The following is a 12740-nucleotide window of genomic DNA, read 5'->3' as shown; positions in this document are numbered from 1 at the left end:
AAAATGCCAAAATAACGACAATATTACTATATAATCTGAGAGTGAAATAAGCAAAATGTCAAAACGTTTATAAATAACGTTAAGCTGAAGAATGGTCTATAAATATGACATAATTGACAAAAGCATGTCAGTAACGTACCGTTTCTTATTCGTACTTTAGTTACAAGGAATTTGGGGCATCTTTTTTGGTCTTCAACTACAAATATTTTTAGTCAAATTAGTTCGTACGCTCGATAAATACGTTTGATATTTGCTTCCAATCTGGCAAATATCCGCCCTCTTTGGTATAGACCACGCCCCCTCAGCACCACATGGTCTGTGCTCAACAACAACATTGGCTGACCAGAAATGCCTGGAAGGGTCTCAAGAAGTTATCCGGGCTCATAAATACCGTTTCCCGAAGCTCGCTCAGCGTCACCCGCCGAGACGAAACCCGGAGCCGGCTGGTCGTCTCTCCTCCCCTGCCTCGCCGTGGTTGCTCAGAGATTAGCGGGCGCCGAGATCCCCGAACCACCCGCTGCCGCCACCACCGAGCTACGACATCGTCTCCGTGCCGCCTCAACCTCACCCGACCCCGGGCTAACTGACGCTAGCTCGACTGCGAACCGGATCCAGGAAGGATGAACGGCCAGCTGAACGGTTTCCTCAACAACTCGCTCTCCGAGGAGGACTGCTTCCTCTTCACGTCCGAGTCGGTGGGAGAAGGACACCCCGGTAAGTTCGGACGTGTCGTTGTCCCCAGTTTCCGCGGTGGTGAGGTTGGACAGCATCCCCAAACAAGGTCATGTGGCCCCGGCCGCGGCTTGGCGATAGCCTCAGCGGCGTGTTGTGCTCCGTCAGCCGCCCCCCACTTCCAGCCGAGACCCCGCTCACTGTTAACGAACCGTCCTGTCTTGAAAAATACCCGAACTGACCCAGCCTCGTACCAGACTCGCCCTCGGCAGTGCAAACCAAACGGGTGGCTTTTTAAAGTGATGCTAACCAGGCTAACGGCGGGTTTACCATGGCTGTTGCTGCCTGTCAATCAAACGCCGGTCTTCACGTGGTCGCCTTGACGAGACGAAATGGAAACAACCTCGAGGAAATCATGCCAACGCCCCCCTCCGTTACAAAGTCATTTTTAAGCTTCTTCGGAATTTGCCCTCTTATCACCATCAAGCAGTGCTGAATGATTAGGGAGCAAATCAGATGGACATGTGACATGTGCTCAGCAGCTGCGGGATCAGCTGCCTTGGTTCAGTCCTGGAGGAAAGTTTGGCCCCACATGTGCCCACCCCCAACCCCCGCTGTCCTAAGAGATTGTTATTGTTATCTGGGCTCATAATTATTACATTTCATAATCCCCATGTATCCTCACTGGGGATGCACATTATATATTAAGTCATTAATCGTTAATTGATTGACCTTATCATCGATTAACTATTAATTGATAGGTGGCGATTTTCCCTGAGAACCTAAATTTCACAATGAAGAATGTGTAAGTAATTATTTAACCCTTGAATAATGTTGACGGTCCAATGTGAACCATGTTTACATTAAAGAACAATAAAAGCACCCTAAACATTTATCCACTGACTTTAAGTTGACTTGTAATGGGTCACATTTCAACTTTTTTTTTTTTTTTTTTTTTAAAGTTGTTTAAAAGGAACTAGTTCTAGGTGTATTATGACTATCACAGTATCTACAGGTGAATTTCTCTTTCTTGCCACTACACTGTTATAATGATATTAACTACCCGTGTAAAAATGTTCAATTAATTGCAACTCATTTAATTGAATCAATTAAATTCTTAATCCACATTTAATCGACTAATTGTTAACATCCCTAATCCTCACAATGCTTAACATGAATTAAATGTATGGTTGGGTATTTCTGTAGTGTTGTCTTTTTCAATAATTTGTATCATAAAATAAACCGTAAATCCAAAAACGCACAGATAATTCACAATTCAGTCTTTTTAACAAAGGTTTACGTGTCATTAGATGGTGTGTGTGGGTGTGGGTGTGTGGTGTGCGCAGCTCTATTGCATCAGATAATAGGCTTACCAGCGGCCCTAAATATAGTCACTGCAGGGTCTGCCTCTTAGCTGTAGGTGCAACTTGGCACATGCTAAATTGTGGCCTACTTTGATTTTGTTTTATGACAGATTTTGATTAGCAAAACGACTGAAAACTGCCCTTTACTGTTGCGCCAGACGGAGGTTGCAAAAGCAGCGAGATCCTTACAGCGTTTCAAACAGTGGAATGTTGTCACACTCGTTCGGCAGTGTTTTGTCAACCATGTGTTTAAGGCCTGTAGATAATTGCAGATAGATTCAGTCAACCTTTATTGATATTCGTGTCATCAGTATGTCTACACAGATAAATAACAGAGGATCAGAAGATGTCTGTGACACTGAAAGAAATGTTCAAGCAAAAGTTTACACTCCAACAGCTGTATTGTGTTTGTTTTTTTGTGTTCATTAAAATTTTCTGTTGCCCTACAGACAAGATTTGTGACCAAATCAGCGACGCTGTGCTGGATGAACATCTTCGGCAGGATCCTGATGCCAAAGTGGCGTGCGGTGAGTCGTTCCACACTGTTCTCCATGGCCTTTTTTCTGTGTTTGTTTGTTTTTAATAGACTGTGGTGCTGGCAATTTTGGACAAAAATGAAAACCTGATTTTATCTATCTATCTATCTATCTATCTATCTATCTATCTATCTATCTATCTATCTATCTATCTATATATATATATATATATATATATATATATATATATATATATAAAAATTTCCCCCCACTGAAAGCTTGATTTTTATTTTATTTTTGGTAAAACTACAACAGACAATGGAATAAATGATTTTAAATGTTTCATCTTTATTTTTAAAGAAAAACAGCACATCATCAACAACACATTTGCCTATTGGGAATGAAGTGCAACTGAAATATACTGTAAATCCTCCTTGGCTTTAGTAAAATGACAACATTTACGGTCTTCTTGACCAAACAAAGACAAATCCCTTGGGATGAATGGAGTGAGAACCTCACTTTCACCAAACTTCACTTGAAAATGAACAGGTTCTTCAAAAACAACGATGAAGTCCCGTCTGTCAGATCCCACTGTGGATAAAGTGACAACCTTAACTGTCTTTCACCAAATATCACTTTAAAAGTAAAAGGTTTTTCTATCATCTTGAACAACGATGAATGAATGCAGTGCACAACTTTCACGTTCACATCAAGCCCTTGCAATAAAGAGGGATAAACTAGGCACCTGACCTTCCCTCTGATTTTGACCAGTCGCTCAGTACTTCATTGTCTCCAAACAGACGAAGCAGAGTGCAGGATGTGCCGATAAAATTGAACTGAAATCAAATCATTTCTTGCTGCACTGACGCCATAAATCACTGGGACCCATCATGCTGTAAAACCCTCAAGCACACAAATTGTTTAGCAGGAGACGTTTTATTCACTCACAATATTTGCCACATGCCATCCATGTGTGCCAGGATAAAGTGGTTGTTGTGGTTTGGTTTTTTTTGTCTCGTTAAATTCACCCAAACTTTATGACATCGGAAGAGGAGAGCCTTTAAAGCATTGAAGGTTTTATTTTTATTTTTTTTTTCTTTATGACTGTCAAACTGTAATATTGCCCCAATAACATAGGCAACGCTGATTATGCTTGACTGGCCAATGAAAGGTTGGACGGTTGGCAAATGTTTGCGCTACATAATGATTAGCAATATGCTCACAGCTGACTGTGTGGTGTTGTGTTGTGTTGCTCTGCACTGTCTTGTCTGGTTGGTCTGTCCTGCAACGTCCCGTCTTGCCATGAGTCACTTTTAAACAATGTCCAAATATGATGTAAATATTATTTTTAGATGAACAAATGTTTTGATTACCTAAGTTCTTGTGCGTTTTGGAGCCCACGGATGAATGCGTCAAATACAACTGTTCTGTGAGTGAAAGGAAGGAGGGTAAATAAGCGCTGAAGAAAGTTGGGCCCGACCAAAGCTGCAGGCTGTGCAAAATAAAGAAACAAACGGCAACAAGCACAATCATTAGCGTCTGCCTTGTAAAACTCTGTGTATTGGGAACCTGTCAGGCCGCCTCCATGCTGTTGATGGTCTTTTATTCTCCTCCTCAGAGACCGTGGCTAAGACGGGGATGATCCTGCTGGTGGGTGAGATCACGTCCACGGCCATGGTGGACTACCAGAAGGTCGTCAGGGAGGCCATCAAACAGATCGGCTACGACGACTCCTCCAAAGGTAACTCTGTGTCGGGGAGGCGGAAACGGCCTGTTTTCCCTCCCTGGGTTTTTAGTTGGGGAAATCAATGAGTGAGAAATTCTGTTTTTTTGTTTTTTTTTAATTTTTTTATTTCCATTCCATGAATAAGTATGTCATCCGATCATGAGCGTGTGGTACAGGAAGGGCCCCGAGCTCTGCACATTTCACATGCGGTGAAGCAACTCTTTCATTTTCTTAACTCCTATAAATGATTAATTTATTAATTAAAGAATGTGTCTGGATCAACCCGGAGCACACAAGGACTTATTTCCTAATGTTTAATTAACAAATGTCTGCTTTAACAAATGCCAAGTGTCCTGCCAAGATCATCTGTGCACAGTGTTGCAGCGTCGCCACCGTTGAGGTTTCCGTTTGTTTTTCGCCTCAACACACGGAGCGAATGACGCCCAGAATAAAATGAAAATTTCCCTGCGGAGAAGTGCCGTCCTGTTGGCTGCCAGATGGTTTCCAGAACTCTGCTGGAGGGCACAATTAACTTGTTATATTTTTACTAAGCCATGAAAGCTACCTTTGAAAAAAAAAAGTTGGAAAAGCAAAACTGCTCCTCTAATGCAGTTTTCTTCTATCATAGAAAGTGAAAATACCACAAAGACTTAGTAAAAAAGAAAAGAAGATGCTGCTAAACATCATACGCAACTTCCAGACGTCACTCACTCATCACATCTGCTGTACACTTGTTGCCTCGGGCTCAAGTTCAATTATGAAAGTGGCCATTTGCGGTCCCTGTCTGCCTACAACTGACTTGTCTCGATGGACAGGATTCGACTACAAGACCTGCAACGTGCTGGTGGCACTGGAGCAGCAGTCCCCCGACATCGCCCAAGGCGTCCACCTGGATCGCAAGGAGGAGGACGTCGGCGCCGGAGATCAGGTTTGGCCGCTGTCGCACAGAGTTTCGTCTTATCTGGAGTTTTTTTTTCTCTCTCTTAACGAGTTAAGCTGCCGGTTCCCGCAGGGCCTGATGTTCGGATACGCCACAGACGAGACGGACGAGTGCATGCCCCTCACCGTGGTCCTGGCCCACAAGCTCAATGAGAAGATGGCCGAGCTGCGCCGAAACGGGACGCTGCCGTGGCTCCGACCCGACTCCAAGACGCAGGTGAGATGAGGGGAAGATCGTCAATTATCCCCCGAAAAGATCTGCAACGTGTATTTAGCATCAAACGCCTGATTAAATTTGATGCTTAAGGCCATGTCAACTTTTCATATACATATTATACTATATATATATAATTATTACAACTGTACATACATTGGCTGCACCTAACAATTATTATGTCTTTTTTTTTTTCAATTCGATCAATTGCCTGCATTTGGACCCACTGCCATGGTGTCCAGGTGACCGTGCAGTACCGGCAGGACCGCGGCGCCATGGTGCCGCTGCGCGTCCACACCATCGTGGTGTCGGTGCAGCACGACGAGAACATCTGCCTGGAGGCCATGTGCCGCTGCCTGAAGGAGCAGGTGGTGAAAGCCGTGGTTCCCAGCGTCTACCTGGACGACGAGACCATCTACCACCTGCAGCCCAGCGGCCGCTTTGTGATCGGGGGGCCTCAGGTGAGTCAAGAGGCTCCTTTTTCCAAAGTTTGAATGTTGAAGCTGTTTTTTTTTTTAAATATAATATTTTTTTTTAATAATAATTCTGAATATATAATATTGTGGCTGTGTAGCTCTCTATGCAGAAAGCTGCAGGAAACCTCTCACCACCAGGGGGCAGTTGGGAGTCTTTTTTTGTTGTTGTTGGTTTTGCCTCAGCCTGATGTGTCCGCAGGGCGACGCCGGTCTGACGGGCCGTAAAATCATCGTGGACACCTACGGCGGCTGGGGCGCCCACGGGGGCGGAGCCTTCTCCGGGAAGGACTACACCAAGGTGGACCGCTCGGCCGCCTACGCCGCCCGCTGGGTGGCCAAGTCGCTGGTGAAGGCGGGTCTCTGCAGGCGTGTGCTGGTCCAGGTGGGTGCCGCAGGAGCTGCCGAGGTGGAAGCAGATCCTGCGTGTCTGCTGTAAGTTCCACCATCGGATGATCCCCTCCCCTGTTCTACCTGTCGCAGGTGGCTTACGCCATCGGAGTGGCTCATCCGCTCTCTGTGTCCATCTTCCACTACGGGACGTCCCAGAAGAGCGAACAGGAGCTGCTGAACATCGTGGCAAAGAACTTTGACCTCCGTCCGGGAGTCATCGTGAGGTATCCTGACGTTGTCAAATCTTTGTTTTTCATTCATTCCTGGACTCCAACAGCAGCCTGCTGGGCTTGTTGGGCCTTGATACTGTCTTTTTTTGTTGTTTTTGTTTTTTGCATCGCATGGGACTATGGATACAAATTATCTATGAATTCATGAATTGTTAGTTGATTTCACTAATTTGCACTTTAGGTGCAAAAGAAGAAGTCAAACTAACTGTCGTCCGCTTGCAGGGATCTGGACCTGAAGAAGCCGATCTACCGGCAGACCGCCGTCTACGGCCACTTTGGCCGCGACATCTTCTCCTGGGAGATTCCCAAAGTGCTCAAGTTCTGAGGCCCCTCCCCCTAGCCCCTCCCCACTCCCCCACTCCCAGCAGGCTTTAGCTGTTCTCTTGTCAATGGGTTCTTTTTTTTCCCCCTCTTTCTTTTTCTTCTTCTTCTTCTGTCCTTTCTTCCTCACACAAACACAGCCGCTGTCCCACAGATGAAAAGTCCCCCTCCCCTCTCCCCCCACCTCCTCAACCAATCACTGTACATGTTTGACAACTTGCACAAAACAAAACAGAGCATCTCCTGCTTTCATTTCTCGTCCACCAATCTAATAAGCGACAGAGCTCCTTTATGGCTTCTTTTTCTTGTTTTTTTTTTTTTTTTAACCAACGGTTGCATATCTGGAGAAAAAGATCTCTAGTGTTGCATAACTGGGAGCCCGGAAGCAGAGTGGCGACAGTTATCAGGCTCTGTTGCCCGGCCAAACTTCCTGTTTTATCTGAGCAAATGGAGAGGAGAGGAGGAGAGAGGAGAGGAAAAATGGAAAAAAAGCATGTGCTGACTTGTTGGTTCGTCAAAGGCACAAATGTTGATCTGCCGGTTCACTCCACACCCCCACCGATCCCCCAACAAGACCAGCCCCTCCTCCTTTCTGACGTGTTACAGAGAAGTCAGAAGCTGCTAATGAGGGTGCGGTTTTGTCGGGTGGCGCTTATTTAAACCCGTTTATTCCGAGTCATTATTATTATTATTATTATTTGTGAATGTAACCAAAAATGTGAATGTGTCGTCGTTCAACTGACCAAGACGACGAGACGAGGCAGAGGTGGGTTTTCGACTGGCGCTGGGCGTGGCTACAGAGAAGCCCAGTGTGTCAGTCGAGGACAAACGTGTACTTGAATTTTTTTTTTTTTTTCCGAAACAGTGCTGAACCACTCGTGCAATGCAAATTGTTTTTTTTGTCGCTATTTGTTTTTTTTTGGTCTGCACTGCTCACCACTGAGTCATTTCACTTTTTATTTTTTGAGGAAGTGGCAAACGGTCGGTTGTCTTGGTGAACGTGTGAATGTTGCTGCCGTCGTGTCTCTTGCTAAAAAGACGACGCAACGCGTTCATGTTGAAGTGACTCGCTGGAGTTCCGATACCCAAACAGCAAAAAAATGCTCCTGGTCCCTCAGACCGTCTCCACCTGCAGCTCTCGTCTGCATCGACCCGTTTCAGATCTTTTCCATCCCGGCATCCACTCGACCTAATCTAATCCTCGGAGAGAGATTGTTTTCCCCCAGAAAACATCACATTTAGCCCGCTGTTTGTAGCCAGTCTAAAAAAAAAAAAAAACTACTTTTTTGCTTCCTGCTAAAAGCTGATGTGAGATGTGAAGATTTGGTCATCTCAGTGGGCGGAGCCAACTCCTCGCTGGGTGTGACATCACTGGCGCCCTCATGACCTCATCAAGAGCTACACCTTTCAGCACTCTCTGAAAAGTGGAGCTTGTGGTTGAAGGGGAGGACGGACTTTTCTGATTTCTTTTTTTTTTTTTTTTTTTCGAGGCTGAGATTTTTGGGCCCGCAAAGAATTTTTGCAGCGTTTCGGGGCCTTTTCGTTTGTCCCGCGTGGCTCTTCTGTGTCTCCACCGTCGTCTGCAATGTTGTGGCTCGCCGTCTGAATTCAAACGTGACCAGTCTGCTTCCTGTTGCCCCTCTGTTCCCCCCTCACTCCACCCTCCCCCCCCTTTTTTTTGTGCATTTGCACATTTTTTTTTTTTTTTTTTTTTGTACGTGCACCTACAGCTGAGACACATGATTGGTTGGTGTTGTACAGAGAAACCAGCCTGTTTACATTTGCTCCTGTGGTGTGGTTTATATTTCTTTTTTTAACTATATATTTAAAGCGTTGTTCTTCTGTCTGAGTAGAAGTCAGTCTGTGTAAAAGTGCCTTTTCTCGCGATCGGCTCCTCCCACTTTCACCCGCGACCCCTAGGGTTTCTACCAAAGCCGCCGTCTCCAGCGACTCGCTGCCGAGGCCGACTTGTTGCTGTTGTCCAGTCTCAGTCATCACTTCAACAATAAACTGCGTTCCTCCCTGTTCACGGTGACTCTTGTCTCTTTTCCTGTGGATTCGATACAACATTGAATTCATGGTATGCTTCCCCCAGTTAAGCTGGTCTTTTATCCTGTCACCATTGTGTCAGTATGAGGCAGGGTTTGGCAACCTGAGGCTCTTCTGCGCCTCTTCAGCTAAATTTTATTTGATGGCAGATGGGGCAAGGTGGCTCTGTTGATAGTGAAGATTGCTGACCCCTGCTATACGGTTAAGATAGACATCATAAAATGGTTTTGTTGTTGTCGTTTCTCTGTGAAGGTTCTCTGTCATGCAGGTCATTTTAAGGTAGAAGGGTTGCGTTAGATTAGATTAGGTTAGTTTGGGTTCCTGATCACAGGAACAAGTCCAGTCGCCCCAACTCAACCCTTCTACTTCGGAGATGAAGGTCTCGGTCTCTCTCTCTCTCTCTCTCTCTATAGTCACGTAAAAAAGGTGAATTGAAAATCAAAGCTGTGGGATGAATATTGAAACAAGCGAGGCCTCTGCATATAAATCATTGTTTTATTCATATATGCGTAAAAGCAATTTGGTTCTGTATATAAGATTGGAGATGGGAAAACATACGAAAAAGCCTCAGTGTACAGACTCATTGTGAAACATTCTTTTCTTATCGCTCTCCACTCCTTTCATCCTTCATATCTTTACCAACATTCTTTTCTTTCCAGAAAATCAAACAATTCTCATTGTCTGCAGTTTCTGCACCCACCAAGTGGATGCAGGCAGCGACGCTACGCACAATACAAAAAGAATGATAAAAAGCAGTTGGATTCGTAATCAGCACCTGGAGCTTTTATCACGGAGAATGCAGGAAGACAAATATTTGCTTTAGGGGGTAAAAAAAAAAATGTGGGCGACCCCCAAAAGACTGGCTCGGAATTTCAGCCCCGTCCTGGAAAGAGAATTTTGGGATATTAGATAACCCTAACCCTAACCCTAAACGGTCTAGAATGGCTTCTTCCTACCTTCACACTTTACAGGCTGTCGTTCCACTCAAACTTCTGACAGTAGAACAACGTCTGCAAAGCAAAGAAAAGTTTGTTTTATTTTAGACTCAGGGTTGTTGGGCGTTCGAGGTCCCACTAAGGTGGTTGAGAAGGTGTGCAGACTCCACTCACTCCACATCTGAGGGCCGTCTTCATGTCGCTGCACCTGTACGACGGCAGGGTGCAGGGGTCTGAGGAAGAAAGAAAAAAAGGGGCCACTGATGTATAGTTGCAGTTTTTTCTGTGTTGGAATTTGGTTTTGCAATCAAAATGCAAAGAGTAAGAGAAGAAGCAGCGTCACTTCCTGGTTTATTAGACGTTCTATAGTGACGATCATATTTAGCTGCATCTAGGTCGTTATTTATCTGGATTGCAGTGCCATCAACCTTCCACTAGGGGACAGTAAAGAGACTTGCGATTATTCAGACAGTCACGATGCAAAGGTTTGACTGAAATTGTTCCTTCATAAAGTGAGCTGCGCCTGTTCTAGGCCCTAAAGTGTAAAACCTCTGGTCATTGTAAATGCATCAGTCAGGCTGCTTTCATCAGTCATGCATCAATGTTATGTTGATCTTTGACCAGTGATTTCTGACAAAACGATCTAAAGAAATAAAATTATTAAAAAATAAATAAATAAATAAATAATGTAGCTTAAAATGTTGATTAATTGTGACAAGATGATTTTCATTTTTGCACTAGGTTACTGCCGACTGACCTTCAAGAGGAGCCTCCTGCCCTCTGCACTGATGTAAGAGGGAGCAGACGGCCTGCGGCGAGGCGTAGCTCAGGATGGCGTCCAGTATCGTCTTGCTGAACATGCTGATCACTGACTCGCACTGCTTCCTGTGGGAGGGGGGCAAAATCCTGCAGATCTCCTCCAGCAGGTGGATCACGGCCTCCTGCAGAGAGAGAAGAAGAAAGATGAAGGGATAAAACTGGGAATCTTGCGTCAGTGAATGTTGGGAATCGGCTCATAGCAGCCGCAGACCTCAGTCCTGTCTTTGGGGAGGAGCTTATCCAGGGTCTTGACCAGGAAGATACAGAAGGAGCAGTGGGAGGAGGACTGACCCTGTTGACGGTGGAGGACATTAAGTCAGAAACATTGAACCAAATAAAAGAGCCGTTTGAAGTTTGTCCGGTCAAACTGACGGTCTCGGCCGTAGCGGCAGACTGGATGGCCTCCTGGACCAGGTACTGGAGCAGCTTCTCCTGCTGCCCCTCGTCGGAGCTGCACAGGCCAATCATCTTGCAGACGTCAGCAGGTTTCTGTAAGGAAGTGAGGGGAGCAGTCGGTCATCAGTGGTGGCTTCGGCCCTCGTGATGATGCAGACAGACAGAGTGTCTGGAAAAAAATAAAACTCACCATGAAGGTGGCAATGAATGTGATGGCCACTGGCAGCATCCTGTTCACATCGTCTTTGCAGGCCTTGATCAGAGATGGCGGCAGGTGGCTGCACAGTTTGTCCAGACCATCCGTGATCTTTTTCTGAAACAATCGTCGAGATTATAGGAGCTGTAATAGGGAAGTTTTGACGACTTGGCTCGTCTTTTTGAGGAAGAACGAGGTCCAAAAGCACCGTGGAAATGTGAGATATCTGTTGTTGTTGATTAAAATCAGACTAAACAGGAAGTAAGAAGTATCAAGTGTAGCCAGGCGCCTAGTTTTGTTTCTTCTTTTAATTGTCCTCAAAGAACAGGGAAGTGCTTTCGTATCAAACATGATAACTGAAGCTTCCCTACGTGCAAGTGTTTGTGTGTGTGTGCATGTGGAAGCCACCTGGAAGCTTTGTTCAGAGATCAAGTTGACGACCAGCTCGAAGATCTGCGTGCAGTCCTTGCAGACATCACCACGCTGAGGAAACAAAGACGTCAAATTAGGAGTTAAATACATCTTCGATTATTTTGTTGACTTGTAAATGTTAAACATTGCCCCCCTTAATTTAACAGTACGTTCTTTTTTTTTTAATAATAGCAACTTGTTTTAAACTGTCATATTTAATGTAAAAATGATTGAAAATGATGAAATGATAACATGTTGCAATTTCACAAATACTTCTGTGAAATGGGAAGTGAAAATCAACACGTCAAACAACATAAACCACGTACATAAACTATGTATTCATGTTTTTATATTTCCATTGATTTTGAAAAAAAAAGCCTCAAAGAGTGTATTGCTGTAATGGCTTGAGGTGATAAACTCACTGCTTGCACATCTATGACGCTGTGAAAGTCGTCGGTGAGGGTCGCAGAAGTCAGAGCTGGAAGAGGAGAAAAAAGAAACAGTTATTGGAACAGTTTGGCAATAGTTTTCCATTTTTCATTTATATAAACAACAGTCTCACCAGTAGTTTTACTACAAATAAAGAGAAGCAAAGCGATCCTGATCAAAGCCATTGTGTGTAGTTTTTCCAGGTTTGGTTGAGCGTCGTCTCTCCTGTGGTCTGTGCAGTGGAACTGTGACTTCACCTTATATTAGCCAGGGCCCGTCCACTAACCAAACCCCCCCGTTTGCTCAGAGAGAACAACCCCATGCTGACGCGATAAGATTTTTCTTTTTCTTTTTTTTTTTTTACCTGCAAAGCAGAAGTCATAAGCTAATATTAGTCCAGTTTCACATTCACATCCACGCATGGATGAAGTGAAAGCCATTTACTTCGACTGCTGACAGTCAGGTGACTCAAACTTCTCCATTTTTGGGCTATGGGGCTGCTGGACAAATTATTGAAATTGGTATTTTTTCTAAAGTCTGAACAGAACTTATTTGGGCTCTTAAAAACAACAAAACAGTTCCTTATGCACCAATTTGAAGTGAATAACTTTTTGAATTTCATCTATTTTTTAAAGACATGTTTAATTATGGGCTCTTCGTCCTGTTTGTATTAAAATAAAAGCATGTTTTGTGTATT

The 12740-nt window shown here is 44.5% G+C and overlaps 2 protein-coding genes across 2 annotated transcripts; one reads left to right on the top strand and one right to left on the bottom strand.

The window, feature by feature from the left end:
• The first annotated feature begins 337 nt into the window (after positions 1 to 337).
• mat2aa (methionine adenosyltransferase 2Aa) lies at positions 338 to 8837 on the top strand. The gene is made up of 9 exons (XM_076044821.1): positions 338 to 714; positions 2486 to 2563; positions 4131 to 4253; positions 5054 to 5166; positions 5251 to 5394; positions 5634 to 5852; positions 6067 to 6249; positions 6348 to 6481; positions 6710 to 8837. Exons 1-9 carry the CDS (start codon positions 621 to 623, stop codon positions 6810 to 6812), a joined length of 1191 nt encoding a protein of 396 aa, XP_075900936.1. The 5' UTR covers positions 338 to 620; the 3' UTR covers positions 6813 to 8837.
• A 497-nt stretch (positions 8838 to 9334) lies between these two features.
• sftpba (surfactant protein Ba) lies at positions 9335 to 12368 on the bottom strand. Its single transcript, XM_076044834.1, has 10 exons — positions 12177 to 12368; positions 12037 to 12092; positions 11612 to 11686; positions 11198 to 11320; positions 10984 to 11100; positions 10823 to 10903; positions 10550 to 10733; positions 9967 to 10025; positions 9814 to 9867; positions 9335 to 9740 (listed from the first exon to the last, which is right to left on the bottom strand). The coding sequence occupies exons 1-9, from the start codon at positions 12226 to 12228 to the stop codon at positions 9823 to 9825; spliced, it is 792 nt and encodes a 263-aa protein (XP_075900949.1). The 5' UTR covers positions 12229 to 12368; the 3' UTR covers positions 9335 to 9740; positions 9814 to 9822.
• Positions 12369 to 12740: the final 372 nt, after the last annotated feature.

Source organism: Nelusetta ayraudi, unplaced genomic scaffold (assembly GCF_046127955.1).
Source record: "Nelusetta ayraudi isolate G7.1 ecotype Tasmania unplaced genomic scaffold, CSIRO-AGI_Nayr_v1 ptg000083l, whole genome shotgun sequence".
Taxonomy (NCBI): domain Eukaryota; kingdom Metazoa; phylum Chordata; class Actinopteri; order Tetraodontiformes; family Monacanthidae; genus Nelusetta; species Nelusetta ayraudi.
This window is presented reverse-complemented; position numbering and strand designations above follow the sequence as displayed.

Bases quoted from the DNA above. Each gene is read 5' to 3' on its own strand.
- mat2aa (XM_076044821.1), top strand. From the start codon at position 621: ATGAACGGCCAGCTGAACGGTTTCCTCAACAACTCGCTCTCCGAGGAG. The intron at 715-2,485 runs GTAAGTTCGGAC...GTTGCCCTACAG, and splicing joins GGTGGGAGAAGGACACCCCG to ACAAGATTTGTGACCAAATC. The intron at 5,853-6,066 runs GTGAGTCAAGAG...ATGTGTCCGCAG, and splicing joins TTGTGATCGGGGGGCCTCAG to GGCGACGCCGGTCTGACGGG.
- sftpba (XM_076044834.1), bottom strand. From the start codon at position 12,228: ATGGCTTTGATCAGGATCGCTTTGCTTCTCTTTATTTGTAGTAAAACT. The intron at 11,321-11,611 runs GTGGCTTCCACA...CGATTGTTTCAG, and splicing joins TCTCTGAACAAAGCTTCCAG to AAAAAGATCACGGATGGTCT. The intron at 9,868-9,966 runs GTGAGTGGAGTC...TTTGCTTTGCAG, and splicing joins AGACGGCCCTCAGATGTGGA to ACGTTGTTCTACTGTCAGAA.